The following is a 24,380-nucleotide window of genomic DNA, read 5'->3' as shown; positions in this document are numbered from 1 at the left end:
TTGTTATCTTGGTGTATGACAGGTTTTTGTATGCTCCGAGAGATCACTTCAAGAGCTCTTCCTGGATGAGAGTTTAATTGATGTTTATGAGAACAACTGGCTACATGAGCTAGCATTATACAACTCATCCTTGGAAGTGCTCAACTTCTCAGCCACAAACATCTTAAATGATGAAATTATAGATTTTGAGACATTAGCAGAAATCTGCAGAGCTCTAACATCGCTGAAGGAGAATGATGGATCTGAACAAGACCATGGTGACAGGTGTGTTACTGCATTAGTTTAGCCATTAGCCTCCAATTTGAAGTAACCTGGCCTTGAATAGGCAGTTCTTAGTGTTGATGGCCATTCTCGGCTCCTTTGACATTGTTTCAACCTGGAAACTTTTGAGGTTTTGAATGACATTGGTTCAACAAGAATCGGTAATACAAAGAAATATAACATCCATTGCGTAAGGTTGTGGAAAACTAGAGTACATAGCATTGTACATGTCAGATATAAACAATGCTACTTTGAGGGCGGTTGGCGACGGATGCCCAAGACTCGAGAGGTTGCGCAAGCTATTTTTGATCTACTTTTGCCCATCAACATTGCCTGCTGTCCCTATTACAAGGAAGATTTTTATGGACGCGAAGAATTAGCGAGGAGGACCGTTTTTTATCTACAGCAGCGGATAGCGTGATCTCTGACATAAGGAAAGCTTTTTTTTGACGATGCTTTTATGAAGCTTTTTCAAGGTGGTGGATTGATTTAAAAGGATGATCAGAAGGACATTCGGGGGAGAGGAGAAGAAAGATCGAAGGGCAATAACAATGACGATAATGAAGAAGAAGCTTTGAAGATGAAAACGGAGGAACGCAGACGTTGCTGCAACGGAAGCCTATAGATGACCACGAAGGCCGAAGAAAGCAAACGAAGTTGTAGTGGAACGCAATAGAAGAGAAGGAGGTAACGAACGAAGACTGAAGGTGACGAGCTTGGGACGACGGAGGAGAGTGGAAGACAAAGATGTGAATGAGATTGCCGACGATAACTGCCTCTCCGGCTCCCATATTCACCTGTCCTTTTCTGCAAGATTGATGGCGATGGAGGCTAGTCTTTGGCTGCTTTTCCGGGAATTGGAGGTGCTAAACTCCGCAGACCAGTATTCGGATGTTGAAGACATCGAGATTCTTTTTATTGCTTCGCAGATATCCAACAAAGTTGGCAGGCAAACGGCATGAAACGACGCAGATCAAATGAGGAGATGATGCCGTAAGGTGCCAGCAAAGCTGTAGAAGATGAAGCCGAGAGGAGGTAGGTCAGACACTTTGACTCCAAGCTATGGAGGATGTGCAAAGGGGATAGACGAGTCGACATTGGATGCTGAAAAGTTTGATGAAGCCTACTAAGGTGGATGACTGGAGGAAGGAACTCTCCATCGGTGGAGTCGACATCATACCCGATCCACGCTCATTGCTCCGATCTATTTGAACCTATATTCCAACATAGACAGACAGTAATCACCAAAGGTTGCAGTCCAATAGACGGATGGCGGTCCGTTAAATCGGGTCTGTAGTCATCATATTGTATTGTGGCTTTTGTTTCTGTAATTTCTCTCATGATGACTTTTCTGACGGCTTATTGACATAGAGGCAGAAATCCACGAAGGCTAATTACATGGGATAAAGCTGAAAGTCTAATTGTTTCTCTAAAGCAAGAGAAGATGAATTCCTTCAGTCATGCATTATGAAGAGTTTGTAATTCACTTTCACCTATTATGCCTTTACCTGATGATATGCGGAAGCTGAACTCAAGTTCTTTTTGTCTTGCTTCCTTGTCTCCCAAGTCTTATACACTAAGAACCCAAAAATATTCCTTAAAGTCTTTGTTTGTGTATTCCTTATCCTCATATCCAAAGCATGGGAAATCTTAGAAGAATCCAATGTACATAATGCAAACATATGTACTTCCAATAAACTTATTGATTTCTCTTGTGAAAAGAATTCTAATGTTTATGTGTTTATATTGAGTTAAGCACTCTTCATCATCCTTGCTCCCGTCTCAAAGCGTCCCTGCGGCGAGAGACTTTCACGAACCCCCCGCACGAATCCTGTTCGACAGTGTATGTCCAGTAGCAGGGCTTTGCCAAGGGAACTCCTGACGAGGTGGAAAGGAAGGTGAGATAGATGCATGAAGTGCAACGGGATCGGAACTTGCAAACCAATCAGCCAGTCCCTTAGGGGTAGTGAAAGAGATGGGCTGTTGAGGCTGTACTCGAGCCATATGTCCAGCAACAACAATGGGTGCTGAAGGAGCAGATGAAGCATGAGCGGAAGGTGTAGCTCCACTGGGATGTGCAGTCGTAGCGGTCTGCTGAGGCTTTTTAGGTGGAAGATCGTGTGCCTTGGAGTGACACTCCTCGTCCACGTGGCTCGCTCTTTGGCAATGTGTGCAAAACCGGTTTTTCTTAGGGAGTTGCTGCCAAATAGGTCTAGATTCTTTGGTTCCATCGAAGGAAGAGGAGTCACCCTTTGCTTGGCTTGCCTTTGCATCTTGCGAGTTCTTGCCACTAGTGGTTTTCCCTCTCGAAGAAAAGGCAGCCAACCCCCTCTGCTTTGAATAAGGTTGTAATGAGGATTTCTTCTGGACTTGATCTTAATCATGCAGCCTCACGTAACGCAAGAACTGACACTCAAACTCGTAGAAGGTTGGCAATCTAGGTTGGGAGATGATGTGTTGAATGAAATTGAAGTACTTTTTGGGCAACTTATTCAAAAATAATGTAACTTGATCGTCATCTAACTTTGGAGAGCCAGTAGTGGCGAACTCGGCAAGTAATCGCCTATATTTAGCCAGCTTGACTTTCAGATCATCGCCTTCCTTAATAGAGAACTCTTGAAGCTCAAAGTCGAGATTGATGCGCCGAGTACGATCTCGAGCCGCATAGCAGTTAAAAAGATGACTCTAACGCTTTGACGGGACTGGGAAGTGCTGCAACTAAGAGTGAAACTTAGGAAGCAATCCAAGCATCAGCTCAACATTGGCTGTGGCATTGCGGGCTCTCCATTGACGAATGTAGTCAGGATGAGCGAGTCGAGGGTTCATCATAGGCTCTAGACTAATGATGAGGTCCCAAAGACTCTGAGACTCAAGCACTTGTTGTATGAAATTCGACCAAGGGGTGAAATTTGACCCGTTAAAATGTGTCTTATCCGTGAAGGCATTCTTGGCCGTTGCAACAGGAGTGGTAGTGCTTGAAGATGGATAGTGTGAAAAAGTGTAGTGTGGATAGGATGGGGGAGTGGAATACACTTGGGAATGGGCCCTAGAGTGCCCACCAGGCAGGCGGGTAGTGTGTAAGGTGGATCCATAGGTAGGGATGGGCTGACTAGGCATGGGCATGGTAGCCATGAAGACGCACCATAAGCTGATGATGGAAACCCTTGTGTTTGAGTGGTCATGTGAGATGTGAAGCTAGGGATAGTGAGGGGGATGTGAAGAAAACTGCTAGGGTTTGCATTGAGGATACACAGTGTACGACCACGATAGAAACACAAAGAGACAGACACAGACACAGAGGGCAAAACTCACCCTAAATGCAAAACTCAAAACTCAAACACAGAAACTCAAACAGAAACAGAAGTAGGGAGAGAGAGAACACAACTCTGAAGTGAATGAATGCTGTAAATGAATGTAAGAGTGTACAGTGTGTTTAGGGTAGAGCAATGTCGGAGTGTAACATCCACTGGAGATGGATCCCAAGTCTGTGACCACCAGTTGGAGTGTAGGAGTGCTGAATAGTGAATTGCAGGAGGTTGGTCACCAAAACGCAACAGTTTGGAGGCTAGAAACTGGTAAACGGAGCAGTGTACTGCCGATTGGAGGCTGGAAATTGCGCACAGTCTGTTGTAAACAGTTGGCTGAAACAGTGTCTGATGTGGTTGGCGATGGCTGGATGATCAGATTGCAGTAGATGATGTTGTCGCCAGCAGTTGACGTCAGCATGGATGAAGGCGCCAGCAGTAGGAGCAAACACGGATGGAGTGGCAGCAGTCTCGAGGGTTGGACAGTCACGTGGGAGGAGGCTGATGGCTGAAATCTGCACATGGAGTGAGAAACCTGCACAGATGGAATAAGGTTGAATGGGGGCAGCTTGTCTATTTATAGATGTAGAAGGGTGTTCCAAAAATTAGGGTTTCCACTAAACTCTCTCAAACCACTCCCCGTTTTAGGGTTTCCATTGAAGTCTCTTAAACGGCACCGCGTTTTAGGGTTTTTACTTTAAAAGAGCATTTTTAAGTGTGTTTTGGGGTTGTTTAAGAGGCTAATCAACAAGTAATGCATGTTTTAGCTCACTACCCCTCTCAGGCCCAAAACTGAGCTGAAAGGTTAGGCCAACCATTGTGATGTTTATTGACCCCAAGGCGTTCCACCCCATAGCTGCCAGGGTATCAGACAAAGGGTGCACGTTACAATGGTTAGGCCAACCATTGTGATGTTTGTTGACCCCAAGGCGTTCCACCCCAAAGTAGTCAGGGCATCGGACAAAGGGTGCACGTCGGCTGCCCAGTGGCCTACCAAGACTATAGAGGTGATGGTTATCTTACCAAGGGAATCCAAGTAGTCACCCCAGAGAGGACAGGGCATCGGACAAAGGGTGCATGTCGGCTGCCGAGTGGCCTACCAAGCCCTAAAAAGGTGGATGAAACTACATGGAACTTTTTTCTTTTTTGAATAAGTGAGGTAAATTTAATGGGATGTAGTCGATTGAGTAATAGTGACCCAGAAGACGGGAATAGGGAGGGTACACCCAATACATCACAAAACAATACAAGCTAACCCATCCACTTAGGGTGTTGATGATGAGGAAAAATAGGTGATGAGGTATCCATGTGATGAAGGAGAATGGTGGTGTGGTAACAACAGCCACCGGTGGAAACAACTTAGGATCCGCTTAAGTGGTACTCGGTACAATGAGATACAAAGTATGCTACATGTTGAAGAATGCTCATGCAGCAGGTCCCACTTGGACAATGACCCTCATGGGGAAATTATTCACTTGCCCAAGCGCCCTAGTACAAAGATGATGAAATCATGCAATGCAAAGGGTAAGGTACAACAGGGGGGAGAAGTCGATGTCGAAGACAAGGTGCTGAAGCTTGTAGAATACCGAGAAGGGTAGGAACCCCCTCTCAACCTGGATGTAGATATTGAAAAAGGAAGAGGAGCCTGATGTTGGTCTGGTGCTGAGAACCATAAGGAATGAAAGAAGAGGAAGTGGATGAAGCACCCTGCGAGAAGAGCAAGGTAGAAGTCACCGCCATGATAGCATCGAGAGAGATGCTGCACAGTCTGCCTCCGGAGGGAAAAGTGCCATGCTAGAAGAATAGCAAGCACTCCTAGGATGATGAAACCATAAAAGGAAGGATGCGCATCCCCATGTCTCTAGCCCAGGTAGGACCAAGCAATCTATAAGCTAGCCATACACTGAAAGACAAAACCTTACAAAAGAGATGAGAATTTGCAAACACAGAGGTTAGTGGTGAGATGCTCCAAAGCAAAACATAACAGAAAGGAAATCTAACTCGAAATAAATGCAATGAATGTGTGAGTAAATGCAGTGGAAGTAAAAAGAATGGAAAAGCTAAGGACAATGAATCCTATGGGCCTGACTCTAAGATTGCGAAAAAATGAATGCTAGACTGACCTAGGGTATTCAAAAGGACCTAGCGACATGCTAGTCTAAGAAGGTGGCCATCATCGTGTATGTCCAGTAGTAGGGCTCTGCCAAGGGAATGCCTCACGAGGTGGGGAGGAAGGTGAGATAGATGCATGAATTGCAACAGGATTGAAACTTATAGACCAACAAGCCAATTCCTTAGAGGTAGTGAAAGAGATGGGCTGCTGAGGCTCTACTTAAGCCATATGTCGAACAACATCGGCGGGTGCTGAAGGAGTAGATGAAGCAGGAGCGGAAGGCGTAGCTCCACTGGATTGTGCAATCGCAATGGTCTGCTGAGGCTTTTTAGGTGGAAGACCTTGGGCCTTGGAGCGGCACTCCTCGTCCACATGGCCTAGTCGCTGGTAGTGTGCAAAACCGGTTTTTCTTAGGGAGTTGCTGCTAGATAGGTCTAGATTCTTTGGTTCCATCTGAGGAAGAGGAGTCACCCTTTGATTGACTCTGATACCATGTGAAGAAAACTGCTAGGGTTTGTACTGAGGACACACAGAGTGTACGACCATGACAGAAACACAAAGAAACAGCCCCAAAACACACTAAAAAATTCTCTTTTAGAGTAAAAACCCTAAAGTGGGGAGCGGTTCGAGAAAGTTTAGTGGAAACCCTAAAACAGGGAGCAGTTCGAGAGAGTTCAGTGGAAACCCTAATTTTTGGGGCGCCCTTCCATATCTATAAATAGACAGGCTGCCACCATTCAGATTCTTTCCGTTTGTGTAGGTTTCTCACTCCACGTGCAGATTTCAGCCATCAGCCTCCTCCCAGACTGCTGCCACTCCATCCGTGTTTGCTCTTGCTGCTGGCGCCTTCATCCACACTGACATCAGCTGCTGGCGACATCATCATTTGTTGCGATTTGATCATCCAGTCATTGCCAGCCACATCAGACATTGTTTCAGCTTGCTGTTTACAGCAGACTGTGCACAGTTTCTAGCCTCCAATCGGTGGTACACTGCTGCGTTTACCAGTTTTCAGCCTCCAGACTGTTGTGTGGATGACCATCACAGTCGACCCAAGAGTTATGGGTGTCCTCATTTGCTGAAAGGTGAGAGGCATTGTGTTAAAGGGTGGCATTCCTCCTGACGAAGTACCATGGTGCAAAGAGGTAGAGAATGGGGTGGAGAAGGAAAAGGTGCTAGGATTGGAGATGGAAGATCTAACCCCTAGGGTGTGTGATGCAGGTGTGGAGTGTAATCCAAGGTTTTGGAAAGATGAGGAAAGGTGATCAAGGTGTGATATAGAAGAGGGTGGGATGGGAGGGAAGTGAGAAGTGTGTGTGGCATGCTCAAATGAAATAGAAGCTATAGATGTACCTAAATTCCGTCTGCTTCGTGAGCCCTCTCTATTGAAGTTCACATATGCAAAGCCATCCGGATCCTGTACCCGAAAAGAACATGCGAGGGTTTTGATTCATGCAACACAAAAGAATTGTACAGACCTGACATTGGATCTGGTTGAGATGATGAAGATGGATCGCCAGACGTTTCGAATGCCGTATATCGTCCATGATCGGAGAGGTGGCCAGCCTCACCAACCAGTCCGAATGTGGTAGCAAAACTAGTAGGAGGGTTGTAAACATCACCGTACTTGTTGCGATAGTACTCCTCAAAGTCCTTCTTTGTTATGTTAGTGAAATTTGGAATAGGAGTAGAAGAAGAAGGTGAAGGTGAAAGTGGAGTGCCATCCTCCTCACTGAGTTCATAATGCTGTCTCAAGGTCTCCAATGATGGAGAAGCTTGATAGGACATCATAGGAACCGGAGAAGGTGTCTGGGACATTGTGATTCGATTACGAGTATTGTGTGCCTTGCACAAAGACTAGCTCTCCACAATATCCGCAGGATACTCTTTACAAGAGCACCGGCTCTGATACCATGTGAAGAAAATTGCTAGGTTTTGCATTGAGAACACACAGTGTGTTCGACCACGACAGAAACACAAAGAGACAGACGTAGACACAGAGAGCAACCTCAAACCCTAAACGCAAAACTCAAAACTCAAACATAGAAACTCAAACAAAAATAGAAGAAGGGAGAGAGAGAACACAACTTTGAAGTAAATGAATGCTGTAAATGAATGTAAGAGTGTACAGTATGTGCTCAAGGGTTGAGCAATGTCGGAGTGTGATGTCCATCGGAGATGGACCCCAAGTCTATGACCTCCAGTGGGAGCTGTAGGAGTGCTGAATAGTGAATGGCAGCAGGCTGGCCACCAAAACGTAGTAGTATAGAGGCTGGAAACTAGTAAACGCAGCAGTGTACCACCGATCGGAAGCTGGAAAGTGTGCACAGGTGTTGTAAACAGTAGGGTGACAGCTGGAGAAGGTGTGTTGGAGAGTGTCAAGGCTTGCAATGCTGAAAACGTTGGCTGGCTGACCCTGGCGATGATGGACGGTGGGCTGAATAGTAGTCAGGGACAGTCAAGAGCAGTCTCCAGCAGTTGAGAGCTGTCGCCTATAGCAATGGACAGGCTGAAGATAATGTGGCTGCAGTCGATGATGGCTGGACAGCAGATGGAGGCGGGTTGTAGGCTGGAAACTGGGCGCCAACAACAGCAGAGGGTGTCTGGGCTGGTGTAACCTGCAAACAAGGATGATATTGAATGGTGGGCAGCCTGTCTATTTATTGATGTGGATTGGAGCCTCCCAAATTAGGGTTTACACTGAACTCTCTCGAATCGCTCCCCGTTTTAGGGTTTTTACTCTAAAAGAGCATTTTTTAGTATGTTTTGGGGCTGTTTAAGAGGCTAAACAGCAAGTAATGCATGTTTTAGCTCAACATCTCCTCCGCTAATCCAAGTGCCTTTTGCTATCAAAACTAACCAACAAGCCTCCAAACCAATTTTCCCCTTGACTTGCTTGGGGTTTGGCCTTCACTGTGCTCATTGAAAGACAATTTTAGCCCCAAATCTAAATATTGAATGACTGGCCCTCTTGAATCTCTTTGAAATTCCTCAATTTCAGTAGCAAGCAAGAATTCAAGTCCTAGGTCTTCAATTCTGAGCATGCATCCCGAGGTGGCTGTTAAACCCTAATTTCTACTATAAATTAGGGTCTACAACAGAGATTGATTGAAATCTCTTTCTCCAATGGCTCAAACTGCTGAAAAATGTTGAGATAACTTGAGAGATGGTTGGGGGATGAGAGAGAATGTTGTAGAGAGAGAAATTTTAGAGTTTCATCATGAGAAATGTTGAAAAATTACTGCTACTCTTCTCAAATAGCCATGGATACTATCACCTACAGCTTAGGACCACTAGAGAGATTGTTGCCCCCTCTTGTACACTGTCACCTGTACCAAAAGGATCTTGGATTGCTGTCACCAACACTTGGAAGACTCCAAATTGCAATCACATCCTGTAGGATTGATCCTTGGTGGTTAGAAATTACATTAACCTCTTCTCGCTATCTAATAACCTCCTTCTTTCTCATAATGGCTAGAATAGACTTCCACCAACACTTAAAAAATGTTTTTCCCACTTGCATGGGCAAGTTTTGCCAAGTGGCAGCCTTCTAATATCATTTTTCAATATTATCCGGCCATTTAATTAATTTTAAGAATTGAATGATCTTGAAAATTAATTTCAGCCCTTTTGACGCTGCCCAAAATCAAATGTGCCCATCCATAATTAAGTTGGCCAAGCCATTTGCAACTTGGAGTGATCCCCAACCTTTGTTGGCCCTTAGATGGACATCAATTAATTAATTAATTAATGCTAGTCCCTAGTGTCACCACTAATACTTATTGGCCAAATAATTGTCCTAGGCCCTAGGGTTAAAATTGACACCGATTGACTACCAAAACCTTGTTGGCATACCTTATCACAACTTTTGCATTTGACACCCGCTGTATCCTTGAGGTCCTTGGCTTGTTATCATGAAATAACTACCATGTGTATCACATGTTGTTACATTAATGAATGTAACTTATGGGGAAACAATATGCCTCCTGGCATCAGGTTTTGAGCCATCCTATTTTTTCTTGGCTCTCCTCCAATTGTTTTATCATTGTAGCTCTTTCGTGGATTAACCACTAGTTCTACAGCTTCAATATGTGAATGTTTTGCTAGATTCTGTGTACAAGCTAGAAGCCCTTGACTCTAGTCTCCAACAAACCTTAGTAACAATGGGAAACACAATGAGAATGGAGGGGTGCTTCTCATTATGGAATCCGCAGGATGCAACTTGCCATCCGATATTCTTTCTACCCTCCTTTGAGCTCATTGCCTCCAATGCACTTGGTGTGTTGACAGAAGCTGACACTTGGTTTCCCTTGTGAATGGATTCATACTCATCTTCTAGAACAATATGGAGATGGTATAGATGCTTACAACCAAGGCAGTGATCCATGCTCGCATGTTGATGTGGTTTATAGTCCCTGAAAACAAAGTCTTGTAGTGAGTTATAAATTAGTATAACTCTTGAGAAATTGACCTTTGGCAGGATTCTACGCGCGCTTCTTCCTGCATCTTCCTGAGTAAGGTTGGGTGGTGAATCGGAAGGCTCTCGTGCTTGCCGATGCCTTTGCTATTGTAAATTAGGGCTCCCTCACATTGGTATCAGAGCAGTACGCTTGTTGGACGAGAGAAGAGGAGAAAACAGCTAGGCGGAAGAATTTTTCAACTGGCTTGCCCGTGGAAGCTTCCTACAGCCCTGGACACCGCACCACAAATCTACACTCCCTCAGGCCATTTTCAGTAGGGCGATTTCTCCTGGAGGCTGAAATTTGAATTTCAGAAATTTCCAGTGTGCTGAAAACTGAAATTCAGTGCACCCATCTACGCCCCTTGCCGAGGAATAAGGTGGACGCAATATAGGGAAGTGCCCCACCTTTGTCTGCAAATTCGTTACATCTTTTTTCCTATTCCAGTGTATAGATGGAGGGGAAAGAGAGAGAGGGAGCAAGGGAAGGAAACTGAAATGCAAGAAGAACACTGGGAATAATTTTTTGCTACACGAGAGCAATTTGATGATTTAACTGCTCGTGTGCAAGGACAGGACGTTCAAATGGAGTTGCTAACTCAAGCACTCATTGAAATAAAATCCCAATTAGCCTTATTGTTAGGAAGGGCCAAAAGGGATAAAGGTAAAGCAGAGGTCTCAGATATTCCATCTTCATCGAAAGATGTAGATGTGACTATACGAGACCCAAGGGAACCCCACCAAAAGCTAAGGGATAACCCAATGTTAAAAGACATGAAACCCTCTCAGTTTCATGGGGAGGAAAAAGATAGAAACAAAGACACATCTTTAACTTCCTCAAAAAATGGGAGGATTTGCACAAATTAAAGAATACTCCACCACATCTTCAAGCGCTGGAGGCCAGTTTAATCTTGGGGCCAAAGGCATATAAATGGTGGAGAACTTTAAAGGAGACAAATAAAATACCTGAAACTTGGGCTCAATTTGAATCGGTCTTTCTGAAAGAATTCCTTCATGAGAATGAAATGGAAAGAAATTGGAAAGATTGGGATTTTGTCAGACAAAAGGGAATACCTTTGCTGACATATCTCGAGGAGTATCGTGAGATAATCCTCAAATTGGAAGGAATAGATGAATTTCAAAAGACGAGGATTTATAAGGGGACTAGATAAGGCCTGTAAAAAGGAGTTCACCTAAGACACTTGAAGAGGCAATTAAATTTGCATTAATCAATGAAGATAATATGCGTCTAGGTGCACTCACTAGTCCCACCAACACAGAGCCCAAGACTAAAGAATTTGAGGCCTCAAAATTTGCAGGCAAATCCAAAAGGAAAATGTCATTCCTTAAGGGTAAGAAACAACCCTTTGAAGAGAGAGAAAATGTAAGGCTGAAGCTAAGTCAAGATGACTTTGATAAGGCCAAAAAAAAGACAAATTGTGTTTCAATTGCCTATCCCGTAACTATGCTGTTTGGAATTTCCCTTAAAGAAAGAAGGGGGAAGATAAAGGAAAGGATAAGGACAAGGGCAAGGGAAAAGAGAAACAAATCCATGTAGTGCAGACCTCGGAATTAAAGGGGCATGAAAGGTATAAATCTTTAGAGGTCTTGCATAAGGATGTACAACACAGGTGTTGTATGTCAACTTCCATGTGGCAACCTACCTTCGGGCCACATGATTTACTTAGAGTGCATGGATTGATAGGTGGGAAGAGGGTCAAAGTCATGATTGATGACTCTGCCACCTACAATTCATAAGTTATGCACTTGTCAAAAAGTTGAAACTTTCCCAATAAAAGAGTGAGCATCAATACATTGTTTGTATGATGCAAGGCCAGGATAACAAAATATGGGATACAATGGTATCCAATTTGGAAATCGAGATCCAAGGATATAAAGATAAGCTTGATTTCCAAATTATGAATATGGAAAGGGCCGATATTGCTCTAGGGAGGAAGTGGCTATGGGGATTGGAACCATCCTTAAAGCGTAGTTATCATCATAATACACTGGAATTTGAAAGGGATGGTAAGACTTTTGTGATTCAAGGTGAACATGAAGTATCTGATAACCCTTTGATGTGTTTCCTTGAAGTACAGAAGTTGATGATGAAGGAAGCTTGTGAGGTATACATGTTACGGTCCCTCCCTATACAGGACACTTTTATTTATTGTAATATAAAGCAACAATTTTCTTATGCTTGTGAGTTGAATGTAAATAATGAATCAAGTGGTTTGTTAGATGAATTTAAAGATGTGTTTCCATCTGACTTACCTAGTGGCCTTCCACCAGATAGGGGTGATGTAAATCACCCAATTGATATAGATAGGGATACACGCCCTGTCTCTAAACCACCTTACAGGCTGATTGAAACACAACACTAAGAAGTCGACAAGGATTACCTTGATAAGGGGTTTATACAACCTAGCAATTCACCTTGGGCTTCGCCAATTTTATTGGTGAAGAAAAAAGATGGCTCTATGCGACTTTGTGTTGATTATAGAGTACTTAATAAGATAACGGTGAAGAATAAATTTTCTATGTCTAGAATGGAAGATCTTTTTGATCAATTACAAGGGGCAAAATTCTTCACAAAGATTGACTTAAGATCAGGCTATCACCAAGTAGGAATTAAGACCCAGGATGTTCCTAAGACGGCATTTCGTACTAGATATGGGCATTATGACTTTTTGGTGATGCCTTTTGGCCTCACAAATGCACCGGCTACATTTATAAGTTGATGAATAGTGTGTTACGGCCCTATCTAGGAAGCTTTGTAGTAGTCATCTTGGACGATATCTTGATCTTTAATAAATCAAGAGAAGAACATTTGAAACACTTACGGTTAGTATTCCAATTGTTAAGAACCCATTTCCTTTATGGAAAGGAAACTAAATGTGAATTCTTCACACAAGAGGTCAAATATTTGGGGCATATTATCTCGAAAGAGGGAATCAAAATGGATCCAGAAAAAGTAAGGGTAATTATTGAATGGCCATCTCCAAGGAACTTGGAAGAGCTGCAGATCTTCCTAGGTTTATCTGGGTTTTATTGTAGATTCATTCAAGATTATGCCAAGATAGTTGTTCCAATGGCGGACCAACTTAAAGGAAAAGGAAAGAGCTTTAATTGGGGAATAGAACAAAATGAGAGTTTTGAAAAACTTAAGGTAGCTATTGCTACAGCTCCAGTACTATTAATTGTGGATCCCAATAAACCATTCATGGTTGAAGCTGATACCAGTGACAGGGTAGTAGGTGCGGTCTTATTATAAGAGGGTCGACCGGTTGCTTTTGAAAGCAAGAAATTAGACCGTGCAAAACGGAATTGTTCTGTTTATGAGAGGGAGATGTATGCAATAGTACATGCAATGAAGAAATGGAGACACTATCTGTACGGTGCCAAACTTTTGATCTTGTCGGATCATGAAGCATTAAGTGGCTTAATGACCAACCGGGTCTACAAGGGCGTAAAGCCAGATGGACCGAACTCCTCCAAGAGTTCGACTATGAGATAAGGTATAGAAAAGGAAAATACACTATAGTGGCTGATGCGCTCAGTAGAATGCCCATCATAAATGAATTGAGTTTTACTCAATTCTCTTCTGATTTGCTTGAATCCCTAAAAGGGAAATGCCAGGTTGATCCGGCATATTCCAACATATGGGAGGTAATTGATAATGGGGATCCAAATGGAAGGGCCTCCACTGAGGAAGGAACATCTGAAGATGTTCAACAAGGAAATGGAGCATCAGGGGTTACTCGAATGGGATTCAAGTGGAAGAATTTTACCATTGATAATGGTTATTTACTCTACAAGGGTAGGGTATGTGTCCCGAAAGATGAAGAAATAAGGCACTAGATACTCTTTGAGTGTCATGATATCCCTAGTGCGGGACATCCAGGAGTTAATAAGACTTATAGTCTTATTAAAAGGCAGTTCTATTGGCCTGGAATGAATAAGGATGTCCTTGACTATGCGGTCAAATGTAATAAGTGCTAGGTTAATAAAGCTGGAAGATTGAAAATGGGAGGACTTTTTCCTTCGGGAAAATGGGAGAGTATCTCCATGGACTTTATTGTCAGGTTTACCCAAGACATAGAGGGGGCACGACTCTGTGTGGGTGATTGTGGATAGGTTAACCAAAATGGCTAGGTTTATTCCAACTTCAACTGATGTTAAAACACTTGAATTGGCTAGATTGTTCATAGAGAACACATACCGATTGTATGGCCTTCCGATAAATATAGTTTCTGATCGAGATAGAAAATTTGATAGTCAATTTTGGCTTGTTGTATTTAGGAAGTTGGATACTAAACTTAGCATGAGCACGATGGAGCACCTGCAAACTGATGGGCAAACTGAAAGGGTTAATATGTTGAGAGCATATGTAAATAAAAGGCAAACTAATTGGGAAGAGTACTTACCGATAGCAAAGTTTGCATATAATAGTGCAAAACACTCTTCCACTGGATATAGTCCATTTATGCTAATGTATGGGTTTCAGCCTAGAGCTCCTCATGCAGTAGGACTGCATAAGAAAAAGGTTCAGGCCGCAAAAGATTTTTTGGAGGACATGAATAGTATGTTAAAATTTGCTCAAGAAAATATTAAGAAAGCTCAAGACCAAGCTAGAGCTTATGCAGATCCTCACTGAAGAGAAATATCCTTTGAAGAAGGGGAATTGGTCTATCTTAAAGTGCATGAACAATCTGAAACCATGAAAACGAGAGGATGCCCAAAGCTTTCACCCAGGTATTGTGGTCCTTTCACAATACTTAAGAAGGTGGGGGAACATGCTTACAAGCTCCAACTACCTGCTGGTAGTAAAACACATCGAGTTTTCCATGTAAGCAAGCTAAGAAAGAAGCTGGGTGATATGGATAATCTAGTCTTAAATGATAAGATTAAGGAGCTATTCAGTGAGACCAATCTATTCCACATGAGCTAGAAAGAATTTTAAATGTTCGTAACAGACAAACAAGGCAACTATTTATCAAGAATGTCTCTTAAAATGGAAAGATTGTTCAGAAGAAAGCTCAACATGGAAGCGAGTAAGCACTTTAAGAAAAAAGTTTCCAAATTTACAGTTAGACCTTCCAAGTATCGTTTTCGAGGACGAAACCAATTCTTAAGGGGGAGGAAAAAATGAATGTAACATTTGGGGAAACAGCACGAGAGATGACCGTCCGGGGGCCTTGGGCACCTGTATGGGGTTCGGGGGGCTTAGGAAGTAAGTGGGAACAAGGCCTTAAGTAAGTGAGTTATAAATTAGTATAACTCTTGAGAAATCGACGTCTAGTAGACACACGTGCTTAAAAAACCTTGCATATTTGATTAATGTCTTAATCAAATGTTATCCGCAAGTTTAGAGCATCTCAAAATTTCATGTCCTTGTGATAGTAAAGTAAAAGAAGAAGGAACATAAGTCGAAACTTATGTACCTTACATTAGAGTGGAAGGATGAGTTTAAAAGAAAGGGATATACTTTAGATTTCTTTTTCCAACACGTGGGATGATGGAGGTCTCGATGGCCTTGCAACCTCATCAGATTTATGTGCAACATTTGAAGAGAGAGAATAAAAAATACCTTCATTGATTAGTTCTCAAAGTGCAACTCTTCTGTTTAGATCTTCGATCTTCTTTGCTCTGTGAGCAATAATTAGCTTAAGCTCCTCGTTGATGATAGAATATGGTCTAGTTTCTCTAGGGTAGTTAGAAGTATCCCTACTCGTGTCGAAACCTTATAGGGATTAAGAAAATGATTGTTGTGAAAGCAAACTAGAAAGACAGTAGGGTTTGCGGGGTGAAACATAGTGTGTGTATGGTAAACACGGAGAGTTGAGAAGGAAAAGATGATGAAGCACTGGATCATTCTAAGTGAACAAAGGTGATACAGTGGAGCCGAATCTTTGGAGATAATTACACTGTCTTGTTTGATCAAGTGGCAACACCTATAGAGAATCTGCATGGTGAAGGGAGGGATACACAGTCCTTTGGGTAGTGGGATGTCTATGAATGCATACTCTGAAAGATAAGAATCAATAGGACAGCTTGCTAGATGAGGAAATCCAACCCTTGACGAAGTAGGAACTGCAAGAATGTAGGTTATCTAAGGTAGTAGGTGTTTGTCACAGCCATTGTTTATGTGAGGGAGGTGTCAGACTGTGAAACACAGCCTGAGAGGCTGATGCCATGTGGAAAGAATTGCCTCTAGGTAGAGAGAGGTGATTTGATAGCAAAAACGTGGGTGCTTGTTGATGCTGAATGGAGATGATGGTTGTCAGGTGGAGGAAGAGAATCTGCAGCCAAAACCATAGGTACAATCTGATGCCAAATTGAGATGGTCGCCAAGCAGAGGAAGAGAATCTGCAGCCCAAAATGCAACTTGGAAGGTATAGGAGACGGGGCACCTAGTGCAGGAAGAGATGAAGACCATGAACTATAACATCCACCGGGTGGGGTGTGAGCAACAATGGAGAGGAAGAGAGTGATAGAATGTCGGAGGAAATGAATGTGGGATGTGTAGAATGGGTGAAGTCAGTGCCATATATATAGGCATAGACTGTCTAGAGTATCTGTTAGCAGATTAGTCAGTTCATGGTTGAGTCTGTACTTGTAGTACAATAGGCCAGGCTTAGAGATTATTTAGGCATTTTATTTGCCATTATTTATTGTGGTTTGGCATTATTTGCAACCAGTTAATGCTGGCCGACTAGTCATATTTTTGGCATTTATTTGGCCCATATATTGTCAGGCTCCCTCCTCCACATTCATTCATCATTTGACAGTTCTCGGAGAGAGGAAGCATGTGCCAGTGCCTCCACAACCGGTGACTCACATTGCTTCTGTACTGTCTCATGTCTTGGTATATGGATTCCATTTCCCAAGCATACATCTGAGTTCTCATCTGTATTGTGTTCTTTCTTTCCGTTTCTCTTTTGTCTTGTGTTTCAACAGTTTATTATAGTTTATGTTTATGCTTCCATTGCTGCACCACTTTCGACATGGTATCCGATTTCAGGATTTGTGTTTTTGCTGTGTTTTCTTGTTGATTTCAGGATTGTTTTCACTCTTATTGATCAAGTAGCTGCTTCTCCAACCAGGCGAATTGTTTTGCTTGCGTTTTTTGTTGACATCAACATCTGTACAGTCTGCGCATCTGTTTCATCCTGTGTTTTGGTGCTTCAGCATCTCCTCTTGGCTGGGCGCTTGCATTATTAGGCCGTTTTTGCTGTCTTTGGCAGTTTTTGACCGATTTCTTGACTTTTTAGCTTTTGTCTTATTTTGATCAGATTTTGGGTTATACTACATGTGAACTTTTACTTTTTGCAGTCTATGCTCGTGTTTTGGTTGTGTTCCCTCTCCAAATACCTTCGTTTCTCCACTTCTTTTCCAAATTCTCTACAGATGGCTCCTCCATGCACATCCACTGATGACAAGCTCCATGGACCTGATTATTACACGTGGAGTTTGTTGATGAAGGCCTGGTTTATCCAGAAGCGGTTATGGTATATGGTTGGCGGAGCTATGGGACATCCTTAACAGCCTTTTCTTGTTCCATTTGATTTTGATGAAGACAACCATGAGGAGGCAGTGCTTACATGGGATTCGGATGATGGCCATGCTTATTCACCATTACTTCGGTGTATTTCCAAAGAAGTCCTATTGGCGATCACCTCCTGCAGGACAGCTTCAGACGTATGGTCGAAGTTGCAGTTGATGTACGAGGCTCCTTTCACCATGCGGGCCGTTACTCTCTATGGCTAGCTCCAACAATTGAAGTTTGAACCCTAAGATATGATTCAATCATTCCTACTTCGTGTTACCCAACTCCAGGACCGTCTTTGCACTATGCAGTTTGCCCTATTAGAGACACATCTTGTTGGTATAGTACTCTACAAGCTTCCTCAGGAGTTTTATGGAGTGGCAAAATGCTTTAAGGGGGCAGATATCTACGACTCCTGTCAGTTTTCTTCATATGTCCTCGATGCTACTTGAGCATGAGGCTACTTTGCGACTACAGGGGAGGCTTCCATCACATTATGGAGGTTCAGGTGAGACTCTTGCAGCTTTAGAGAGGGGTTCGAAGATGAAGAAGTCAAAGGCCCAATGTTACCTCTGTGGCAAGAAGGGTCATTTAAGGAAGGATTGCAAAGAGTTAGCGGCTTCCAGGAAGAAAAAGGAGTAGAAGACAAAGCGTGATGTGGACTCCTCCAACGAGTCATCATCTGCCTCAGATTCCCGATTTTGATCTTTCGGCCAAGGTGAAGTCTAAGGCGCAGAAGGGATCCTCTTCTTCGGATCATGGGAAGGGCTTGGTGGCCCCTTTCTCAGCTGCTTTCTAGTGGTGGTAATGAGGTCATCCCTCACGACTCTCTAGTGCCAAAGAGGGAGTATGAGAGGGTGGTGAGATGGGGCAGCTGTGCCTCATCTATATTTCTATACAGATGCACAAGATTCAGAGAGGGACATCCCTGACACATTGACGGAAGTCTGGCAGGTATAAATCCTGGAGCTGGGATTGACATTCAGGTTCATGATGGGCTGGTTATTTGACAGAGAGTGGGTGGCTTTTGTTTGGGGCTCACATGAGGGGACACTTTGGCAATCTGGCCAAAGAAGGGGAATTCATGGTCATTTATGTGCTGCGGCATTGGTGTTAGGATGGTCACGTATGCTACATCAGAGGCATTGTTGACATACATTGAGAGCTGCTATGATTCTCTCTATCTTCAGGAGCTGGTACGATTGACATTGACATCAGGTTCTCTCAGAGGCACCTTGGTGGTGGCTTGCGCACCCACTACTTGGGTATCCATGGTTCTACTATGATGGACATTGTTGTATGTACTATGATGCAACATTATCATTGTATATTGTATTGTATCAGATCACCCATGATCTGAGAGCGGGTGTTAGCAGATTAGTTAGTTCATGAGTCTGTACTTGTGGTACAGTAGGCTGGGCTCAGAGATTATTTAGGCATTTTATTTGCCATTATTTATTGTGGTTTGGCATTATTTGCAGCCAGTCGGACAGCCTTTAATGCTAGCCGACCAGTCATATTTTTGGCATTTATTTGGCCTATATATTGTTAGGCTCCCTCCTCCACATTCATTCATCATCTGGCAGTTCTTGGAGAGAGGGAGCATGTGCCAGTGCCTCCATAACCGGTGACTCACATTGCTTCTGTACTGTATCATGTCTTCGTATATGGATTCCATTTCCCGAGCATACATCTGAGTTCTCATGTGTATTGTGTTCTTTCTTTCCCTTTCTCTTTTGTCTTGTGTTTCAGCAGTTTATTACAGCTTATGTTTATGCTTCCATTGCTGCACCACTTCTGACAATATCGACAATTGAAGTCTCTTGGGTGACACCGTGACTCTCTTGGAAGGTGTCCAGAAAGCCTTTTTGGGGTTGTAAATGGAAACCAAAAATAGGAATGGAGGGAAAATGTACTCAACGACTTGGTTTCTCAACAATAGGGTAGGCTTTGGAATTTACTGTTGCTTTGTTCTCAACATAGGCTGCTTTGGAGACATGGGACACACATTGTCTAGGGTTGCATTGCTTTTTAATGAAAGTTGGTAAAGGTTGCCATGATGGAGAGAGGTTATGGGCAATAGGATGAGGTGTTTGTGATGATGTCCGGGCTGTGGAGCACTTCAAATCAGGTGGCTTGCATGTAAAGACCTTGCGGAAGGTAGTGGCAGCACTCGGGAAGGGTTGGCAAACTGAGATGTCCTCTGTGAGGGGGTGTGGAAAGCAGTGGAAAGTGCTGAGGGGTAGCTAGATAAGAGAGAGTGGGTAGTCTGATCTGAAGAGGAATGAGAATGGGAGAGTTTGGGGGAGAATAATTTGAGTGGCTAGATGCCCACAACATGCCATGCCCTATTTATAGGGGAATTTGGTGCATTTGTCCTACCATTTGAAATCAATGCCAATACATATAAATAAAGCCTTTATGGGGCTGTTAATGAAGGCCAAAATTAAGTGCTAATGCACTAAAATTACTTATTAATTCATGTGAGGATTTTGGTTGCTCAATAGGGGCCCCATCACCATTGGTGACAATTCATCAATTCCTTTTAGTGGAGTGGGCACCATTCCTCTTCTTTCCGAACATTGAGATCCTTGTCTAGCAACTGAAGTTCTCTATGCCCAAGATTTGGGCTTCATGATCTATTCTTATGGTCTCACTCGGCTTGGCATCTGAGTCGTCTTCACATAGGAGGAAGTTAGGATGGAGGATGCCTCATTAGGTGATACCCTTTGACCCAATCATTAGGAGGGTGGGCTCTATGTCTCAGAAAAGAAAAGGAGGGTGGTCTCTACAAGTCCACAGCCCTAGTAGCCCATTCTTTTTCAGCCCGCTAGCTGCAAAGGATTGGTAGAGTGTTTGTCAGACTTTGCTCATGGCTTCCATCACTTTGCCCATGTTTGCCTTAGAGGCAAGCAACATGGGGAACTTGTTCTTGTGTAAGCGTGCTACTATCTCTTTGGAGCTTGCCTATACTGATTTGTGTGGACTTGTCTGTATCTCTTCCTTGGGCAAGACCATTTACCTTATGCTGATCATGAATCATTTTTTGAGATATGTTCGGGCTTATTTCCTAAAGCTCAAATTGGAGGCATTTTCTACTTTCTATAGTAGAAAGACTTTGTGAAGCAAGCTTTGAGGTACTTGTGCCGATCTTGATGGAAAATTCCACTCCTTTGAGTTTGACAGATTCTATAGGTACTACGTAGTATGCATTCTGATAGAGTTTGCCAATATAGGTAACCCCATTGGAGAATGCTGTGGTGGAGTAACCAAACCCAACCATGTTGGAAATGGCTACTAGGTCCATTCTTGAGTGCAGAGGGCTTCTATATACCCTTCGGGCTCAGGTTGTTATCACAGTTGTGCAGATATTTGCAACTATTTTCCTATGGTTGCTATGCTTGGGAAGACCCTGTTTGAGGCCTATTCTGGGCAGAAGCCCTCCGTTGCTTATTTTTGGGTTCTTGGATGTGATGTCTATGTTCATGTACCAAAGGATAAGAGGGGGGAAATTAGATTAAAATTCAAGTGGCATATGAGGATAGGAACGGTTTACAAAGGGAAAAGTGCTATGTCCTATGCCATAGAGTTAGGTTTATATATTCCAGCTGTGAGCATCCACTAAGTTTACTTGTGGGATGTTTAAGCATTAAGTTGGTGGGAATTTGTAAGAAGGTGAAGAGGTCACGCTTGGATTTCATGACTTGGGCCAGCTCAGTATGCACATTTGAGGGGTGGGCCCTATGCAATGGGATGTCAGCTTTTGAGGATTGGAAGCCAAGGCTCAGTCATTTCTCTAAACCAATGCTTAGGAGTGTACGATGATTATTTTTGTCTTTGAAGTCTTTTGTTTCAAGAAATGTTATTGACATGTTCAGAGGATTAGGATGGAGTAGGGAAATGGAAAATACTACCAAGGAGAGGGGGCCTGGAAATAAGAACTAAAGGGTGCCAGATGAGGTGTGGGAGAGGAGGCCATGGAGGAGGCGGAGGAGGAAAGAATGGAAGAGGCTGTATTTGAAGGCAAGAAGGGCAGTGGGTGTAAAGAAATATTCGTCTATAGATAACAAACACAATCATAGGGCAAATGACAGACTAATAAAGAACACAGTTAGGGTTAGGGTAACTTAGAGACAATGAACACTACGTGGGTGTTCAGCTTCTTTTTTGTTTTAGACACCTCTCTTCTACCTCAAACAGTACAAATAACCGCTCCCTCCATTGCAGCAAACGACCTTTATGAGGATGGGTTGCTTTGCTGCAATTGCCACTATACAGGGGTGGCAATATGGCTCGTCTGATGTGGAAACAATCATGAAGTCATAGAATTGCAGGTATTGTGTGAAAGATTTGGTGGAGTAATATCCTTTCCCTCGCCATTGATCCCTGTTCACAAACAGGATGGAAGAGGGGCTTGTTAAAATAGTCATTTTGCTAGACATAAGAACGAGTCATTTATAAATTTACTGTGCAGTCTTAAATCCAGTTTGACTTAAAATTTTTTTCCCCCTCAGGTATGTATTCTCATCTTTGTTGGTACAAATGGAGAGACTTACTTCAACACTGCTGCTCTTGTCACCAATGTCCGGAACTTTCCAAAAAGCAGAGGACATGTAGTGGGGTTGCTCAAGGGGTTTACAGGTCTATGTGGAGCCATCTTTACTCAAATTTACACCACTTTCTTTGCTCCAGACCAAGCAGCTTACCTCTTTATTGTAGCTGTAGGTCCAGTAATGGTGACCTGCCTTGTGATGTTTATTATCCGCCCCCTTAAGGGTATACCAGCAGACAGCACACGCTCAGAATCCATAGGATTCTCTTACATCTATGCTAATTGCCTTGTTTTAGCTGCTTATTTAATGGGCGTTCTTATAGTGCAAGACATCATTACGGTGAGCTTCACTGTTAGTCTTATCATCACCATAGTTTTAGTGGTGCTTATTCTTTTACCTCTTGCGGCTCCACTTGTCTCATGGATTGTACGTGCCAGGAGCCCTTCTTATGCTAGAACTTCCAACATAGCTCCAACGGAGGAAGTTAAAAATGAGATGGCTGCTCATCTTTTAAGCACATCTCAGCAGCCAGTTTTGTCAACATATAATCTAGATGAAAAGGAAGCTCTTGACCAGCCTTCTGGGTCTATAAGCAGGGTGGAAAGCTTTGCTGGCTCTGTGGATTTCAGTGAGCTGGAAGATGACAGGCCAAATGAAGTTGATCCCCTTCCTGAGCCAATCAGGGTAAAGAAGAAGAACAGGATTTTGCATGCCATAGCAGAAGGTGCAGTAAGACTGAAGAGGAGGAAAGGCCCCAGGCGAGGGGAGGATTTTACTTTGGCTCAAGCTCTTGTAAAGGCAGATTTTTGGCTGCTTTTCCTGGCACTTGTGTGTGGAGCAGGAACAGGATTAACGGCCATTGACAACATGGGACAATTGAGCCAGTCTCAGGGTTATGTAAACTCAACAGTCTTTGTTTCCATGATGAGCATATGGAACTTTCTTGGACGTCTCCTGGGGGGATTTGCTTCTGAAACTATTGCAAGGTAGTAATGCTAATGTGTTTTCATGCAATAATATTCCATTCCCAATGTTGTTGATAATCTGACACTAATGAAGGCTAGTAATTCAGTTGCTCGCACTGAAGGTCAAACATCATAGTACCACACTAGTTTTGATTATCTTCTTTGTGGCTTGATGCGTTGCAGGAACTATTCACTCCCACGGCCATGGGTATTGGCAGTTGCCCAAGTTTTTATGGCACTAGGTCATTTTTTGTTTGCAATGGCTTGGCCTGGCACTTTGTATGTTGGGACTTTGTTAGTAGGACTGGGCTATGGATCTCACTGGGGCATTGTGCCACCAACTGTTTCTGAGCTTTTTGGGCTGAAATACTTTGGTATTCTGTACAATTTTTTCATCATGGCAAGCCCTGTAGGATCTATCTTCTTTTCAGGCTTTCTGGCAGGCTACTTGTATGATTTGGAGGCTGCTAAACAGCAGACCACATCCTCGTCCACTTGCTATGGAGCTGTTTGCTTTCGTTTAACATTTCTCATAATGACGGGGGTGTGCATTCTTGGTGTGGCCTTAGCAACAGTTTTGTCTGTGCGTACCCATTCAGTCTACCAGATGCTCTATGCCAAGCAAGGGGCTGTTAGGGCAACACTGAAATGAAGCATTTCTGTTTCAAGGAAGCAATTGTTTTACCAACAAAGCTTCACATGCTCAAGCAGTTTTACAGTACGACAACATACTTGGAAGGGTTAAAACTTGGACTTGATTTCAGTTCCATGCTCAGAATGTTTGGAAGCAGATAGATGGAAAAGGATTGTGTTGATGAAGAAAGATGAACATGGCGCCACACAGGTTCCAAAGGAAGTGCTACGAATAGGTCTTCAGGCGGTGGCTCATGGGCATTGCAGGCTAGGCATGTTTGGTATCCTTCTCTCTTGAAAAAGAAAGTTGGTCAGTCTCACTTGATCTGTAGTTTGTTTGCTGTAAAATCCAAAGTTTTGTTCCTTCTTGTTTGCCTGTGGGGCATGTGGTAAGAGGTTTTCGAACATAACCCTTCAATAAAAGATTCCCCAAAAGATTCCCCCCAAAAATAAAGGGTACCCCCTGAAAATAATAGTTTTTGGTATGTATGAAAGTCCTGCACAAAGCAAGAAAAATGAAAAAAGGGGCCAAGTGTCATCTA

At 43.2% G+C, this 24,380-nt stretch overlaps 1 protein-coding gene across 2 annotated transcripts in view; it reads left to right on the top strand.

Moving 5' to 3' along the window:
- Positions 1-24,380, top strand: part of LOC148041206 (protein NUCLEAR FUSION DEFECTIVE 4-like) — a 56,680-nt gene extending 32,300 nt beyond the window's left edge. The window contains exons 3-4 of one of the 2 annotated variants that reach the window (XM_087678113.1): positions 22,202-23,226; positions 23,389-24,380. In XM_087678113.1, the coding sequence (XP_087534239.1) occupies positions 22,202-23,226; positions 23,389-23,857 (1,494 nt within the window). In that variant the 3' untranslated portion in view covers positions 23,858-24,380. The remainder of the gene's footprint in view (positions 1-22,201; positions 23,227-23,388) is intronic. The other variant, XM_087678121.1, reaches the window with a different exon arrangement.

This window comes from Lygodium microphyllum, chromosome 1 (assembly GCF_053477565.2).
Source record: "Lygodium microphyllum isolate KBCC chromosome 1, Lygodium_microphyllum_v1.1.10, whole genome shotgun sequence".
NCBI lineage: Eukaryota > Viridiplantae > Streptophyta > Polypodiopsida > Schizaeales > Lygodiaceae > Lygodium > Lygodium microphyllum.
The sequence above is the reverse complement of the archived record's forward strand: the minus strand, read 5'-3'. Positions and strand labels throughout refer to the sequence as shown.